Consider the following 17,366-nt stretch of genomic DNA (forward strand, 5'->3'; position numbering starts at 1 on the left):
GACCCCTTTTCAGGCTACCCCTGGCCTCGCCTAAATTTGATGAAAGGGGAAATGAACTGCTATAAGCTTACCACCAGCACCTCTCTGTAAATTCCTAGACAACTTCCTCTAGTAGTTTCATACAGCACAGGAAACACTCTGTATAACCCTTAGTAGCAGCAACACCAGCCTCCTTGCATCTCCCTCTGCAACCAGCATGTCAGGTTTGACTGGAACCACTGGACTCCAGTGCCCCCAGTTCCCTCCCAGCCAGCTGGTCCATTAGGATATAATGGTCGATGGTATTGAAAGCCACACTGAGAGGTCCAGGGTAATCAATAGAGTCACACTCCACTCTCTATGTCCCTCTCCTTGCGAAGGTCGTTCACTAGGGAGACCAATGCTGCTTCAGTCCAAAAAAAACAACAAAGTGACATGGGATTTGGGAACCAGATTAAAATGGATTCCAGATAATCTGCTGCATCCAGGGATGCCCAGAATTGAATGCCACAACCCACCTGAGCATTTTTCTCTAACCTAAAAGGTGCTGGGGGGGGGAGAGAGAAATGTGTCTCAAAGATGCCCAAACAATGGGAATGCTTCATTGTTAAATATGCCCAACACATTTTGGCACAATTGCCTTTATCAAAGGCTTATCAAGGTAAAAAATAATGCAAATGCTAAACCACACAGTGAGTATGTTTGTATGGGCTATAAGATATGGCTGATTCTAGTTAACACGGGTTTCTTACTGTTAGTTTCCCTTGAATATGAATTTTTGTAATCTATGAGTATTTTAAAAGTTTCCAAATGCTTTTAATATGTGTGGTTTAACTGTTGTATTCTTATTTTTTTGGAAGTTTTTAAGATTTTATTGTGAGTTGCCACAGGGGTATTAGACACTCCCCAAGGCAGCTGTGGGAGCAGGACTTAGAAATTGAGCTGATAAAGTGGAAGCAAATCTGGGACCCATTTCTGTTCTGGCCAGCATCATCCTGAATGAGAGAGAACTCTTACCTTGCTTCCTCTCACTCTTGTTAGAATTTCAAGTGCTAATAGTCCACTTTGCTGGAGTGGCTGTGAAGAGTCAGGTCCCTACTGTTTTTCCATAAGTGGTGATCATGTGAGAAGATACAGGAATTCTGGGAGTGGGGGTGGAGAAATAGGAAATGACACTTATGTCTCAGATACTAGACTCAGATCCCAGTATGTCATCATTATCCATATTTGATGAGGTAGGTCAAAAGGTTGCAAATAAGAACTATCAGACTTTCAATAGCAGGCTTGACGCTAGACTGGGAAGATATAGGAGACAACTTGGTCTTTGGTAAAAGCAAACTTGGGCACTTGCATTTTTGGGAAAATGGACCCCAAAGGTGAAAGATAGGGAGGCAAAAAGGCCCTTCACCCAATTCGGGGTCAGGGGTGAACTTCAGGGGACCAAGCCTTCTCAGCCAGGACCCCTCTTGGCGGCAGATGGGACACCTTGTGCCCCCCCCCCCGCCCTGCAGTGGGGCCTAGCACTGCGTCGACAGGGCCAGACACGTCGTGGGGGGGAAGAGGGTCTGGGGACGGGCTGGGAATCATTGCTGGGGGCGTTCGGCCTGCAGCTGACGATTCCTCCCCGGACCAAGCCCGGGAACCCGGTTTCTCCGGCTGCCTTGCTAGCTCTTTCCCGGGGGCGGCCCTCCGGACCGGAAAGATAACTCCCCCGACGGCTGCTTTTACAGCTCGGAGAGAGGGAAGGAGCGCCTGGCCGCGCTCGGACTGGCTTGCCTCCCCAAGCGCCTCTGTCCGTCGAAGGTCCAAGCACCCAGCCTGGCTCAGCGGCAGAGCGCCAGCCTTGCTCACAGAAGGCTCAATCCCCGACGGCATCTCCGGAGAGGGCTGGGAGAGAGCCCTTGCTGCCACTCAGGGTAGACAATGTTCAGCTAGATGAGCCACGACTCGGGGGAAGGCTCTGTCGCTGGGGGAGGAGGGAGCCCCGACGGAGCGTCCCTAGCAACCGCCGCCGCTGCGAGGGAGAGCGGGAAGGCGGGCTGCAGGCCGAGGCCAAGAGACCCTCCCCCGCCCGCCCGCCTGGCTCTCCCCCTCCCCCTCCTGACGCAGCGGCGGCGCCTCCTCCCCCATTTAAACCGGGCGGCCTCCCGTCCGAGCGCAGCCGCGGCTCTGTCCTCCTGCCAGCCACCGACGCCCCGCTCCCAGGCGCCTGCAACGCGGGAGGCCGCGCCGGGACGGCCCCTCCGTAGCAGACGGAGGAGACCGCGGCCTGGCCCGGCACCGAGGGAGGGGACCGGCTGCTCTGGGCTGTAAGTAGACCCGCCTCCCCATCGTCTTGGAGACCCAGATGGGGCTTGACCGACGGCGGGGTGGGGTGGCGAGGATGCCGCCGCCTCCCGCAGCACGACTTGGCAACGGGAATGCGGGGGGGTGGGTTGTCCCCCCCGCCCACGGTTCTCTTCAACCCCCCCCCCCCGCTGACGTTGCTCGGCCAACCGACGGGCTTGGCAGCTCCCCCCATCCATCCATCCATTCATCCTTCCTTCCTTCCTTCCCTCCCCCGCCCTCTTCCTCGCCTTCCCCGCTGGAGCGATGCCCGCTTGCTCGCTGCCTGCCCAGCCGCAGTGAGCAGTCTGGCTAGCTCGGGAGCCGCCTTTGTCTCTCGCCGCCTGCCTCGCAAGCGCTCGCTCTCTCGCCGCCGCCGCCACTATGAAGGTCTGGGGACATAAGATAGAATTGCTGACAGGTAATCCGACGCCCCTCTGTTCCCTGCAGGCTCTCGGAGGTCGTGGGGTGGGGGCGGTTGCTCCAGCTTTGGAGTCTCCCCCCACCGTGCCTCTTCTGGATATGATGCAGCTGCGCTGGGGAGCCAGGCTGGCACAGCTGCGGTGGACACTCCCACCCCCCCAGGGGAGACGAGGAGGCAGCAGGGGCTGCAGATCCAACGCCCTCTCCCCAGCTCCAGAGTGTCAGGGTGGGGTAATTTGGCAAGGGGGGTGCTCCCTAATGCCTCCCCCTGTACCTCATTTCCTAAATAGCTAATGCTGGCATTTGGGGGGGGTTGTTGTGCCAAAGGACCCTGAGAGTGGCGTTCCCTCCCCCCACCTTACTTGGCAAACGGTGAGGGTGTGAAAGGGTTAAAAGGGTTTGCAGGCAGCCCTGGAGGGAGCCTCTGCTCAAGGCAGCCTCCATAATTTCCCATGGGAGGGCTGTGACTCAGTGGTACAGCGGCAGATGCCCTGGCGGGGGTCCAGGTTTGGTCCATGGCATACTCTGCGTTCTCCAACCTATGACTCTCCAGATGTTTTTTTACTACAACTCCTAGCAGACCCTGCTGGCTGGGACTAGTGGTCATAGAAATCAAGCTGCCTTATTCTGAGTCAGGCCTTGGGTGCATCTAGCTTCACATTGTGCATCCAACGGGCAGGATTTGACCGGGGTTCTCTCCTGGAGATGCGGGGAACTGAACCTGGGATCTTCTGAATGTAAAGAGGATGCTCTAACCATTGAGCTATGGCCCTTGAACACTGTCATACCTGTTGATGAGGTGGGTGCACACTCTGCACATGCTCAGAGGTGTGGTTTTATTATTTCACATGTGATCAGGGTAAGCCCTCACGCTGAGAATTGGTTTTGGAGCAGAGACCTGCTTCAAAGCACAACTCAACCTCCGCACTCGGCGCTCCTTATAGGCTGAGGCTGCCTACTCACCATATGTCCAAAGCACATTGTTTCTCCCCATAAAGATCCTGGGAACTTCAGTTTCTTAAGGGTGCTGGGAACTGTAGCTTGACAAGGGGTGAACTACCATTCCCAAGATTTTCTGGCGGGGGCGGTCAAAGCCATCTGGAGGGCATTGGTTGGGGAACATTGGTTGGTGTCAGAACATTACTATGGTTACACACCACCAATTGTCATCAAGTCCTCTGCTTCCAAAGTCCTCTGCTCCTTTTTGTAAAGGAGGTGCAAAGTCACAGGAGACAATTCCTTTGCAGCCGACACTTTCAAGAGAGCCTAGACCTATGCTAAGCAAGCTTCACAACTCATATTGCATTGATCTGGGTTAGGATGGAAGAGTCAGAGCAGGGATTTACCACTCCCCAAGTCATGTATTTTTTTTTTTAAAAGGCAGGGCATGTGAAAGGGGGTTTAAAAATTACATGCCATTAGTATTTTAAAAAGGTAAAGGGACCCCTGACCATTAGGTCCAGTCGTTGCCGACTCTGGGGTTGCGGTGCTCATCTCGCTTTATTGACCGAGGGAGCTGGCGTACAGCTTCCGGGTCATGTGGCCAGCATGACTAAGCCGCTTCTGGCGAACCAGTGCAGCACACGGAAACGCCGTTTACCTTCCCGCCAGAGCGGTACCTATTTATCTACTTGCACTTTGACGCTCTTTCGAACTGCTAGTTTGGCAGGAGCAGGGACCGAGCAACGGGAGCTCACCCCGTCGCGGGGATTCAAACTATTGACCTTCTGATTGGCAACTCCTAGGTTCTGTTTAACCCACAGCGCCACCCGCATCCCTGTTAGTATTTTAAAGCCATGTGAATATAGGCTAGTGAAAAGATTCCTACAGAAAGCATTTTACAGTTCTTATTGCTTGGAAGCACCTTAGCAAGTTTTAAAATAGGAGCTAATGGGTGGACTCAAGATTCTTGTTTTTTGTTTTTTAAAATAAGTTTGGTACCTCCTGGACTGTTCGAACCCATTGCTCTGTTGTCACTCTCCTACACTTTAGCAGCGGTGGCCAATTTGGCCATGAGCAGTTTGCCTGTGGCTCATGAAATAGTGGTGGAAGACAACTTGGACTGGATTTGGTCAAGTGTGCCCCAGAGCCCTCTTGCAAGGCCTTTGAGATGCTGCTGGTGATGTCAGCGAGGAAGTACTTTTTTTTCTCCACCAGCATTGAATCAGCTGCATCATGTCCAGCAGATCTCTTCCTGGTGCCAAGGGGCATTTCAACCTCCAAATTTGTGTCCCAAGAAGGTGAAACATCATTAGCTCCACTGTGACCTTTTTTACTTGGCTTTTTTGCTGATAAAATAAAACCACTTGGCTCAGCTCCAGCTTTGATGCTCCAGCTCAAACTGAGCCTGCTGCAGAGGGCTTAGAAATGCTGGCAGGTCCCTGTTGCTTGGGTTGCAACACTCTGGCTCCCCTCAGTGACATTGACTGGTTGCTTGGTGCTGTGAAGGCTGCAACATGTAATGTAGATATCTGTCCCTTGTGGTTGGTGAAAGACAGCAGTAGGCAGCCTCTAGTGCTACAGGTCAAAGCAAACAAAGTGTGTGTCTGTGTCCATGTCCTGCATTCTCGTAAGGAAGGAGTGATTTGTTCTTGTCTCAAAAAACCAACTCAGTTAAGGGGGCTTGGCCAGCTTTTAGACCTGTCGCAGCAGAACCATTCATTTCTTCTCTCTCTCTCTTTTTATTATTTCTATTATTATTTCATTATATAGTGTATATGAAAAAGAGAATATGACAACAGATGAAAATTAAAAGATGAAAAACAAAACTGTAAAGTAGGCATGTAGCACACTGGATTAAAATAACCAAGTCCAAGTAAAGACTATCAGTGTTACCAGATTATCAAGTCTAGTTCCAGATTTGCTAGGCTGGTGACGAGGTTTGTCTTGAAAATGATGGTTCCTCTACATATGCATTTTACATAATGCCAAATTATATAAAAAGTGGCCGGAGGTTCTAATCCTTGTTGAAATCTCAAAATAAGGCATTTCTTATCTTGTCCCACTTGAGTCTGGCTTGTAAGTGTGCAACAGAGACAGAAATTGTTGTCTTTGCCCTGTTTTGCTGAGGCTTGGGGCTTGCAGGAATTACTGGTTTCTGGAGCTTCTTCCAAGACAGGGTGGTTCACAACCTTGGACAGCTCCCAGTGAGACCAGGCGGCTTGCCTCAGCAGTCATCTAAAGGTAGGCAAGCCTTCTCTTCCCATGACCCGCCCTCCGCCGCCAGTGTAAGCAAAGGCCCATGATTCTTCAAGTGTATGCTCCTGCATGGCTAGGGAGCAGGAGAAACTGAAGAAAGCTGTAGAGCAGTGTTTCTCAACCTGTGGGTCCCGAGATGTTGTTGGACTACAAGTCCCATCATTCCTAGCCAGCATGACCAGTGGTCAGGGATGATGGGAGTTGTAGTCCAACAACATCTGGGGACCCACAGGTTGAGAACCACTGCTGTAGAGCCATGGTGAGGATGATGGAAGAGTCATGTGCTCAAACGGGAGAGTGTAGAAGGGGTGCTGAGGGCTCCCCCTCAAGAAAGTCAACTGGTGTGTCATCTGCATTCTCCCCAGACCCTAAAACAGGAGACATGATAGTCCTGGTGGATTACCTTCGTCTTGCATGTGGCTGAGGCTGATGGAAGTGCAGTTCCCAACATCTAAAAGGCAGAAGTTTGGCAAAGTCTGGTCTTGAGCTTGACAGCCATACTACAGACAATATTGATCTTCTAAAACCTCCCAGTGGCTTTTGATAATGTGGATCATACCATTCTTTCCCAGCACCTCCAGATCTCGCTTGGAGTTTGGAGGATGACTGTCCTTTGGCTCCATTCCTCCTTGTCTGGATGGATGCAGGATGGATAATTGGGGATGCTGACTCTGCTCCTTGGGGACTGGACTGTGGTGTTCCGCTAGGATTTTCCGTAGCACTCATTCTGTTGAACTTCTCAATGAAGCTGCTGAGAGAGATTATCTGTACTTTGGGATTGAAGTGCCATTAGTGTGATGAACACATTCAGTTCTAAACATTCAAGTTTCTGAAAGTGGCATTCATATAGAGAATAATCTTTTTTCTTTTTAAAGAGTGTGTTGGATTACAAGTCAAGGTACAGGCAGGGAAGCAGTATATATCATCCCTGTGGAAATGGAGTGCATGTAGAAGTTGTTTAAGCAAGTAATAGTAGGAAACAGCATCTAACAAGGCGTGCACAACCTTTCTTGGGAAGGTTGGTGGCAGGTTAAAGCCTGATTAATTAATATTGAGAAAGGGAGATCAGGGCAAATCTGGACTTGCCTTATGTGGGTCCAGTGGGTTGGGCCAGTCATCTTCCACCAAGTGCAGCCTCAGGTGGTGGGTCCTTGGTGGCTGGAGTGCTCTTCTGAGACGAGCGTAGTAAATTTTAAGTTTAATCCAGGCACAGTAATGTTTGTGGGATCCCATTTTGAGGGAGTGGGACTGCCCCTATTTGATGGGGCTGTGAATTCCCCATCAGGAGAGAGGTGTGAACCAGCTCTGCTTTTGCATAGGCATCTTGCTACATTGGGTAAATTTGCTTAAAGTACAAAAGAAGAGCCTTGGTAGGGTGAAGCAAAAGGGGCCTATCTTGTTCACCATCTTCTATTACACAGGAGCCAACCAGATGTCTCTGGGAAGGCCTGCACACAATAGTCCCACTCCTTCTGTTGTTCCCCAGAAGCTGGTAATTCAGAGACTAACAGCATCTGGAGGGAGCATCTACACTTTTATTGGCTCCATCTGTTGCATGGGCTCCATGCCTTTTTGACAGAGAGGATCCTCTAACACTCAACCTCCAGGCTCGACTGCCACAATGTGCTCCACTGACCCTGAAGCTTCAGGCTCTGATGTTCCTTTTGCCTGCCTCCATTCCTGTTTGAGGCAAAGAGGGGCATATCAAATCTCTTAATGCTTCTGAATTACAGAATCAAGATTTGTGAAGTGGCAGGAAGGGTGCTTTGCTTGTAATGTTCCTATACACAAGAGAACTTTGGATCAGAGAATAGGATGCTTTGCAGAAGGGAAGGATTTCCTTCTGGGGCCTGAATGAAGAGAGAGATGTTGAGCAGGAGAACTTTGGGTGACTGACAGAAACAAATTTAGGAGAGATGAAGTCACAGGTAGGGACCCTAGAGAAAGTTGCAGAGGGGTGAGCCTACAAGTAATGTGGAAAACAAGAGAAAAGGAGAGGAAATCCTGGCAAGGCCAATGGAGAGCCTTCAGTAAGTGGCTACATTTCATCTTCATCTCCATTTTTCACTAGGAAAGGATGACCTTTATTGAAGCCCTGGTGTAAATGTTCAAAGCAAACCTTGGCACTTAATCATTTCTGATATTTAATCTTGAAAACCACCAAGCACTGTCTTTAGATGACAAAATTATACCCTTGTTGTTATAAGCTTTACCAGTACCGGCTGTGAAATGTCCAGAGCAATGACAGATCAAATGCTTTTTCAGACGTTTTCTTGCATGTATTATGCATTCTTTAAAGTTTGAGAAAGGCTGCAGTTCAGTGTAGAGCATCTGCTTTCTATCTAGAAGGTCCCATGTACAATCTTGACAGCATCTCCAGGTAGGGCTGGGAGTGGTTCTCTGCCTGAAAACCTGGAGAGTTGCTGGTTGGCAGTACAGTTGTACCTTGGTTTAGGAACAGCTTAGTTCCTGAACGTTTTGGCTCCCGAATGCCGCAGACTGTTCTGTTCTGTTTTGTGAACTATTTTTGGAAGATGAACGTTCGATGGGGCTTCCAAGGCTTCTGATTGGCTGCAGCCCATCAGAAGCTGCACTTTGGTTTCTGAACATTTTGGAAGTCGAACGAACTTCCGGAATGGATTCTGTTTGACTTCCAAGGTACGACTGTACTAGCTGCTAGATGGACCTAGCACTAGCTAATTTGACCCAGTATCAGGTAGCTTCTAATGCAGTAATTGCAGGTGTGCTATCAAATGTGTTCCTTCCAACTGATTAGCTGCTTTCTCTGTGCAAAGGTCAGAGGGGGCAGGGCTTCTGTTGAGGTAGGGGATTAGCTGTGGGAGGAGCTTGTCAGAGCTTGTAGGGCAGCGGCTGAAGAAGGAACAAAAAGGGTTTTCTTGTGTGAGTTTCTTGTGGCTGATTAGCTGCTTTCTCTGTGCAAAGGTCAGAGGGGGCAGGGCTTCTGTTGAGGTAGGGGATTAGCTGTGGGAGGAGCTTGTCAGAGCTTGTAGGGCAGCGGCTGAAGAAGGAACAAAAAGGGTTTTCTTGTGTGAGTTTCTTGTGGCTGATTAGCTGCTTTCTCTGTGCAAAGGTCAGAGGGGGCAGGGCTTCTGTTGAGGTAGGGGATTAGCTGTGGGAGGAGCTTGTCAGAGCTTGTAGGGCAGCGGCGCGCGCCTAGCGGCGCGTGCAGTTTAATCCATCTTTTAGATTTAGGGGAGCTAGTCTCAAACGTTTGTTGGGGGAGATATAGGTTTATTTGGGGGGATTTATTTGTCCTGTCTTCACGCTTTTTATGATGGACGACCGCTGTAGTCACCCCCAACGACACCTTCTCAAGATGGAGGGTGAGGGAACAGCTGCAGTCGCCTGTGGTTCCTGCGCAATGTTTGCCATCTTGCCAAAGGTTGCAGGCAGCTTTACCTGCAGCAATTGCATGTTGATTGCCCTCTTAAAAGACAAAGTCCAGCAACTGGAGGAACGTGTAGCTACGCTCCAAAGAATTAGAGAGCTGGAGCTCTTCTTGGAAGCAACAGAGCACACCGTCTCCACCAAGGAGGAGACAGGGGACTCCCCTGAGAAGGAGGCTAGTTCACCAACACAGGAGCCAGATATATGGAGAAACGTGACTCAAAGAAGTAGGAGGCCCAGGGTTCGCTCTGATTGTTTAGAAATACGCAATCGCTTTGAGGTCCTTTCCCCTAGCATGGAAGACGAAGAGCAGACTCCATTTGAGGATCTCTCCCTCATTACAGTCGATCAGGTATATGAAGATGAGCAGCAAAGGCAGTCCTCAGGGAATGTGCAGGCGACCTTGGAACAGACAGCTCACGGAAGAACCCCGACCAGACCTAAGAGGAGGCGTGTAGTGGTGATAGGGGATTCCCTACTGAGGGGAACAGAAGCAGTGATCTGTGGGCCTGACAAGATGTCTCGGGAAGTGTGCTGTCTCCCCGGGGCTAAGATCCAAGATGTAACTGAACGACTGCAAGGAATCATAAAACCCACTGACAAATACCCCTTCCTCTTGGTTCATGTGGGAACCAATGACACTGCAAGCAATAGCCTCCAGAAGATCAAAAGAGATTACAAGGCTCTGGGCAGGAAACTGAAGCAATTAAATGCACAAATTGTCATCTCATCTGTCCTCCCAGTTGAACGACGTGGCCCAGGGAGAGAGGGAAAAATAGTGGAAGTGAACAACTGGCTTCGCAAATGGTGTAAACAGGAACGGTTTGGATTCTTAGATCACGGAATGCAGTTTCTTGAAGATGGACTTCTGGCAAGCGATGGGCTGCACCTCACAACGGTTGGGAGGAATGTTTTTGCAAAAAATCTCAGAAACCTCATCAGGAGGGCTTTAAACTGACTAATGTGGGGGAGGGAGACAGTGCTCCTGAAGGTAGGAGTCTATCAATTGATGAAGATGATCATCCAAATGTCATAGACCGAATGGAGCAAACAGCACACAGACCTAGTGGTGGGAGGAAAAAATCCTTAAATAAGAGACACGGGGGAATGATTAATGGACTTCAATGTCTGTACACTAATGCACAAAGTATGGGAAATAAACAAGATGAGCTTGAGCTCTTGGTACAGCAAACTAAATATGACATAATAGGAATCACTGAAACCTGGTGGGATAAGTCCCACGATTGGAATGTAATAATGGAGGGATACAATCTATTTCAGAGAAACAGACCAGACAAGAAAGGAGGAGGAGTGGCGTTATATGTCAGGGATGTGTATACCTGTGAAGAGATCCAAGATTTAGAACCTCAAAGCCAAAGTGAGAGCATTTGGGTCAAAATTAAGGGAGAGAAGAATAACAGTGACCTCATTGTGGGAGTTTACTATAGATCCCCAAGCCAAACGGAGGACATAGATGATGCCTTCCTGGAACAGATGGCCAAGCATGCAAAAGGAAGGGAGATAGTAGTAATGGGGGACTTCAATTACCCGGATATTTGTTGGATGTCAAACTCAGCCAAGAGCATAAGGTCAAACAGATTCCTCACTGGCCTTGCAGACAACTTCATTGTCCAGAAAGTGGGAGAAGCAACAAGAGGAACAGCCATTTTAGATCTGGTCCTAACCAATGTTGATGACCTGGTTAGTGGGGTAGAAGTGGAAGGATCATTAGGCGCGAGTGATCATGCTCTTCTGAAGTTTACTATACAGCGGAAAGGAGCAGCCAAGCATACTAGGACTCAATTTCTCGACTTTAAGAAAGCCGACTTCATAAAACTTAGGGAAGTGCTTGGTGAGATCCCATGGACAGTAATACTAAAAGGAAAGGGAGTTCATGATGGCTGGGAGTTTGTTAAGAGGGAGATAGTAAAAGCACAACTTCAGGCAATACCAATGAGACGGAAACATGGAAGGTGCCTAAAGAAGCCAGGGTGGCTATCTAAAGAACTTTTAACTGAGTTAAGATTAAAAAAGGATGTGTACAAAAAATGGAAAAGGGGGGAAACCACCAAAGAGGAATTCAAACAAATAGCCAGCACGTGTAGACACAAAGTCAGAAAAGCTAAAGCACAGAATGAACTCAGGCTTGCTAGAGAGGTTAAAAGCAACAAAAAAGACTTTTATGGGTATGTTCGTAGCAAAAGGAAGAACAAAGAAACAGTGGGGTCACTCAGAGGAGAAGATGGTGAAATGCAAACAGGGGACACAGAAAGGGCTGAACTCCTCAATGCCTTCTTTGCCTCAGTCTTCTCCAATAAAGAAAACAATGCCCGACCTGAAGAATTTGGAGCAAATGATTCAGCAGAGGAAACACAGCCCAGAATAACTAAGGAGATAGTACAAGAATACTTGGCTAGTCTAGATGTATTCAAGTCTCCAGGGCCAGATGAACTGCATCCAAGAGTATTAAAAGAACTGGCAGTTGTGATTTCAGAACCACTGGCAGTCATCTTTGAGAATTCCTGGAGAACAGGCGAAGTCCCGGCAGACTGGAGGAGGGCAAATGTTGTCCCTATTTTCAAAAAGGGGAAAAGAGAGGACCCAAATAATTACCGCCCAGTCAGTCTGACATCAATACCAGGGAAGATTCTGGAGCAGATCATTAAGCAAACAGTCTGTGAGCACCTAGAAAGGAATGCTGTGATCACCAATAGTCAGCATGGATTTCTGAAAAATAAGTCATGTCAGACTAACCTGATCTCGTTTTTTGACAGAATTACAAGCCTGGTAGATGAAGGGAACGCAGTGGATGTAGCCTACCTTGATTTCAGTAAGGCATTTGACAAGGTGCCCCATGATATTCTTGTAAAGAAGCTGGTAAAATGCGGTCTTGACTATGCTACCACTCAGTGGATTTGTAACTGGCTGACTGACCGAACCCAAAGGGTGCTCATCAATGGTTCCTCTTCATCCTGGAGAAGAGTGACTAGTGGGGTGCCACAGGGTTCTGTCTTGGGCCCGGTCTTATTCAACATCTTTATCAACGACTTGGATGATGGACTCAAGGGCATCCTGATCAAATTTGCAGATGACACCAAACTGGGAGGGGTGGCTAACACCCCAGAGGACAGGATCACACTTCGAAACGACCTTGACAGATTAGAGAACTGGGCCAAAACAAACAAGATGAATTTTAACAGGGAGAAATGTAAAGTATTGCACTTGGGCAAAAAAAATGAGAGGCACAAATACAAGATGGGTGACACCTGGCTTGAGAGCACTACATGTGAAAAGGATCTAGGAGTCTTGGTTGACCACAAACTTGACATGAGCCAACAGTGTGACGCGGCAGCTAAAAAAGCCAATGCAATTCTGGGCTGCATCAATAGGAGTATAGCATCTAGATCAAGGGAAGTAATAGTGCCACTGTATTCTGCTCTGGTCAGACCTCACCTGGAGTACTGTGTCCAGTTCTGGGCACCACAGTTCAAGAAGGACATTGACAAACTGGAACGTGTCCAGAGGAGGGCAACCAAAATGGTCAAAGGCCTGGAAACGATGCCTTATGAGGAACGGCTAAGGGAGCTGGGCATGTTTAGCCTGGAGAAGAGGAGGTTAAGGGGTGATATGATAGCCATGTTCAAATATATAAAAGGATGTCACATAGAGGAGGGAGAAAGGTTGTTTTCTGCTGCTCCAGAGAAGCGGACACGGAGCAATGGATCCAAACTACAAGAAAGAAGATTCCACCTAAACATTAGGAAGAACTTCCTGACAGTAAGAGCTGTTCGACAGTGGAATTTGCTGCCAAGGAGTGTGGTGGAGTCTCCTTCTTTGGAGGTCTTTAAGCAGAGGCTTGACAACCATATGTCAGGAGTGCTCTGATGGTGTTTCCTGCTTGGCAGGGGGTTGGACTCGATGGCCCTTGTGGTCTCTTCCAACTCTATGATTCTATGATTCTATGATTCTAAATCAGTTCTTGTAAAGGTGTGCCTAAAGCAATAAAGGAAGGCTCAAGAAATGAATGGACTGGAGTACTTCCTCATTCCCAGACAAGCTTTTGCTTAAGTGCAGCTGTATAGTTGGCCTCTAAATTTACCAGTTTAATAGCAGCATTTGGGGACATTTCCTCCTGGTGCTATTCTTAGCAATGCTATCAAGACTTCCTCTCCTCTTCTGTACCTGGGCTGACTCCATGTTCTAAGCTTTAAAACTCTGGTTGCCTTGTCCCACCTCTTCTTTCTGTCCTTGGACTTTTGTCCTTGCTCAAACTCTCCCTCTTCAGCCACTCTGTCCATCCAATCTTTCTGCCGTTTGTTCATATCAACATATACAACCCCTCCCTCCTTCAAGTCTGAGAGAAATGGGACAGCTGCATTCTTAGGCAGGGGCAGTATGGGAAGGAGAGGGGACTGGGGGCTCCTCCCTCCCACATGGAATGACTTAGGAGAACTCAGGGACCACCCTCAGGGCAATACTAGGACCTGGATGCAGCAGGGAATAGGATGCAGACCCTTCTCGTCCTTAACAGAGGAGCCCAGCTCCGTGTGAAGTAACTCCCATCAGGGTAGGACCTCTTGCTGCCCCAAGCAGGCGTCAGAATGCCTGGCAAACCTCACAGGTCTGAGGGGTCTGCCCCACACCCTACTTGACATTGTAAAGCTGCAGCACTGTCACCGTGAGGCAAACATGGGTATGTGTGAGCTGCGATGCCACATCATAGGTAGAACCAGGCAGAGGGCATTCTCAGTAGTGGCGCCTGCCTTGTGGAATGCCCTCCCATCAGATGTCAAGGAAATAATCAACTATCCTACTTTTGAAAGACATCTGAAGGCAGCCCTGTTTAGGGAAGTTTTTAATGTTTAATGCTGTATTGTGCTTTTAATATTCGATTGGGAGCCGCCCAGAGTGGCTGGGTAAACCCAGCCAGATGGGCGGGGTATAAATAAATAAATCATCATCATCATCATCATCATCATCATCATCATCATTATCATCATCTGTGAAGGGTGTTCTGCTGAAGGAAGCCAGCAGGCAGGCAAGAGTGAGAGAAGGTATCAGTGCAGGACCTGGCTATGGAAAAGCAGTGGTGGCTTCCTCTCCTGGCTTCTGATTACAAGGCAAAAAACCCCCAACAACTTTTGCGATCCCATCTGGTCTTGCTTTGGGTGGATGGGGAAAATTCCTCCTCCCGAGTGTCCTGCTCCTTCCAGCATCTGTAGTTGGCAGAACACAGAAGGGACTTCCAGAAACACAGCCTTGCGGAGCAGGCCTGGACCTTGGGAGCCTCCCACCCACCTTCTCTCACTCTCTGATACCTACCCTTGGGTCTTCCTCTTCCTCCCTCCCTTCCCAGTAAGTCTCCTTTTCCTGGCAGACTCTTCCCCCAGGCTTCTATCCTGTGACTGAGCCCCCACCCCACCCCCTTGCCTAGCTAAGCCCTGAGCTAGCTAGTCATCTCTTCTCCTTTCCCCTTGGCTCCCACTCCCTGCAGAATCCGTTGCCCTCTGACCTCCCTGGCATCACCTGGCTTCCCTTCTTTTGCAGACAGCTTCATGAGTTTCTACCCAGGTGCAGAGGCCCTCTGGCTCCAGCCCAGTTCCTGTCTCTGTGCGTCACCAGGCAGGCAGATTCAGCTCCTTCTGACCCAAACTCCCCTGCCCTTGGGAGTCAGGAGAGCTAGTCCCATGACAAGGCAGCTTGGTGAGCATCAACGATGCACTAGAAACATTTCCCAGCCCCTGCCCAGTCTGTGAGAGTTTACCAACTCTTGTTCCTCCAGGACTAGAAACTTGCTTTTTCAAAAAAGGAAAAAAGTTGAGATTCTCAGCACATTGAAATAAGAAGCCAATGCCAATTCCTGATTTAGTGCAATAGAATCATTGATGGCAAACAACTCTACCCATGACTTGGTAGCCCCCCCCAAGCAACACAGGGCCACTGCTGGAAAGCCAAAGGAACCAGGCAATCATGAAGCCTGCTTTGTAGGGTATGCGGAGGCCATTCCTAGTAAACTGCTGCAGAGGGAGACTGTTCTGAAGGCTTCCTGCCTCCATCTGTCCTCTGCTTACTGTGCTAAACCCTCTCTGGTGGACAGTGAAATCGGCACTCTAGTGTGAGTTACTTGGCTAGGGCTTCTCAATGCAGCAAGACAGAGAGTGGGTGTTTGCAGCCCAGATTGTTGCCTCATTGGGGCCCCCAGAAATGTGCAGAGCACTGGGCTCCATGAAGGAGGCATGTTGTACTGCCGCTGTTTTAGATGGTTCCTCCTCGAACCTTGGTGTGCTTTGATGAGATGCCAGCCACCTTGAGTGGGCTGTGCCCTAAACGGTGGCTTACATAAAGGTAATAATAAAAATAAAATTAATACACACACACCCTGCACTACTTCCCTCTCTTCCCTGGAGAGCAAGAACTGTGCAATCGCCATATGGTGCCATCTTCTGCCCATTTGCTTCATGCTAAATGTTCCCCACAGTTTGTGCTCTGGGTTTTGCTCTGTCAGGGTGGATGAAGAGGGGTTGTGTGAAGGATTATGCACAGCATGTGCAGACCAAGGGTTCTGCAGGGGGGAGTCCCAGAGTCTGTCTCCACCAGGTGCTTGCCCCCTGGCTGCAAAGGTGCAAATGGGTCAAGACCCCATTGCAGTGAGTGGCTAACATCTTCCAGGCCCAGGGTGGCCTGTGGGCAAACCCTCCTGCTGCTCCTGGTGTGCCCCTTCTGCCTCCATGTGCAGCGGCTGCTGCTGGCAACATCCTCCCAGGACTGTGCTCTGTCTCAGCCATAGGTGGCACTGCCCATGCTGCTCTGTGGCATCATCTCACTTGCATGTGCCTCTTGGCTGGCACAAGAAGCCACAGGGCTGGGTTCTTAGCCTTGTCAGAATGTTCTGTGTAGTTTGTTTCCCCTGAGGGGAACTGGGCTCCTCAACTGGAGGAGGGAGGGATAGAGTACAGTTTACGTTTAATTTAAATCTTATTTATTTATCCTGCCATGTCTTCCCCAAAAGGCACTCAAAGTGACTCATACCATATTTTTTTAAAAAAATAAAAAATACATGGGCATCCATAAAACCACCCTTCCAAATAAAGAAAATGCAAGTACAACAAAATTGCAATGCATTAATGAACAAAAGGAAGCAGAGCATGTTTCTTATTCCCTGTGTTCAGGTTATGAGCCCCAGCTGCTCCTCAGAAAGCCAGAAGATTTTGCAACAGGCAAAGCTGGTGGTAGTATTATGAATTGCAATGCAGGAGATACTGACAACTGCCCCAAATGAGACATTCTCCTTCCTCCCCAGGGAATGTGACTTCTTGCCAGTTAACCGCAAACAGGCAGCAAAGGTCCCCATGTATCCTGTTTATGGCTTAAAGAAGCAGCTCTCTTTCTGTCTTTCAACATCTCCAAGTCGCTGCTGCTGCAGTCTGCAAAAAGCCAAGCCAAGGTTCACATGAGGTGGTCTCTGTTTTCGGCTTGGGCCTTTTGCATCTGGCTCTGGCAGCATGTGCAGGAGGTCACCTGGTTGTCCTTTGTCTGTGGAGACACCTGCAAGGTCTCCAGGGACAGCAGTGGGAACATGACACTGGGGGCAGAGGCTCACAGCATATCTGCTGCCATTTGCCCTCCTACAAAACTCGTGTAAGGCTGGGACCTCCGTTGGCCTGAATGAGAGGTTTTCTTTTGAAGTCGGATGAGGTGGTGGCTTTGAGTAGCTAATCTGTGGGAGCCAGAGGCACAAACTTAAAGAAAATGGGGAGTGGGGCAGACAAGGATGGAGTGTAAGGGGCCTCTTTCCCAGTTGCTCCAGCTGAGAAACAGCATCCCCATTCTAGCGAGCCTCTTCCCACCTGGGAAACTGCAGATGCAGCCATGGGTGGACCACCAACTCTCTTCACAAATAGTCTTGGGCAAGCCATGACTCTCCTGGCCTCAGTGTTCCCCCATCCACCCTCAAATCTGTCTTACAGGCAGGATAACACTGGCCTGACTTACAGGGCTGTTGGAAGCGTGACTGAGCTAATGTGGGTGAACCA

The 17,366-nt window shown here is 49.2% G+C and overlaps 1 protein-coding gene across 3 annotated transcripts in view; it reads left to right on the forward strand.

Moving 5' to 3' along the window:
* Window positions 1–2,102: 2,102 nt before the first annotated feature.
* Window positions 2,103–17,366, forward strand: part of NDRG4 (NDRG family member 4) — a 52,466-nt gene continuing 37,202 nt past the window's right edge. The window contains exon 1 of one of the 3 annotated variants that reach the window (XM_053399381.1): window positions 2,103–2,288. Coding sequence is in view for 2 of the 3 variants with exons in the window: in XM_053399380.1 (XP_053255355.1) it covers window positions 2,689–2,725 (37 nt within the window). In the remaining variant the exon portion in view is untranslated. Of the gene's footprint in view, window positions 2,289–2,467; window positions 2,726–17,366 lie in introns of those variants that run through there. The other 2 variants (XM_053399380.1, XM_053399379.1) reach the window with 2 other exon arrangements.

Source organism: Podarcis raffonei, chromosome 8 (assembly GCF_027172205.1).
Source record: "Podarcis raffonei isolate rPodRaf1 chromosome 8, rPodRaf1.pri, whole genome shotgun sequence".
Taxonomy (NCBI): domain Eukaryota; kingdom Metazoa; phylum Chordata; class Lepidosauria; order Squamata; family Lacertidae; genus Podarcis; species Podarcis raffonei.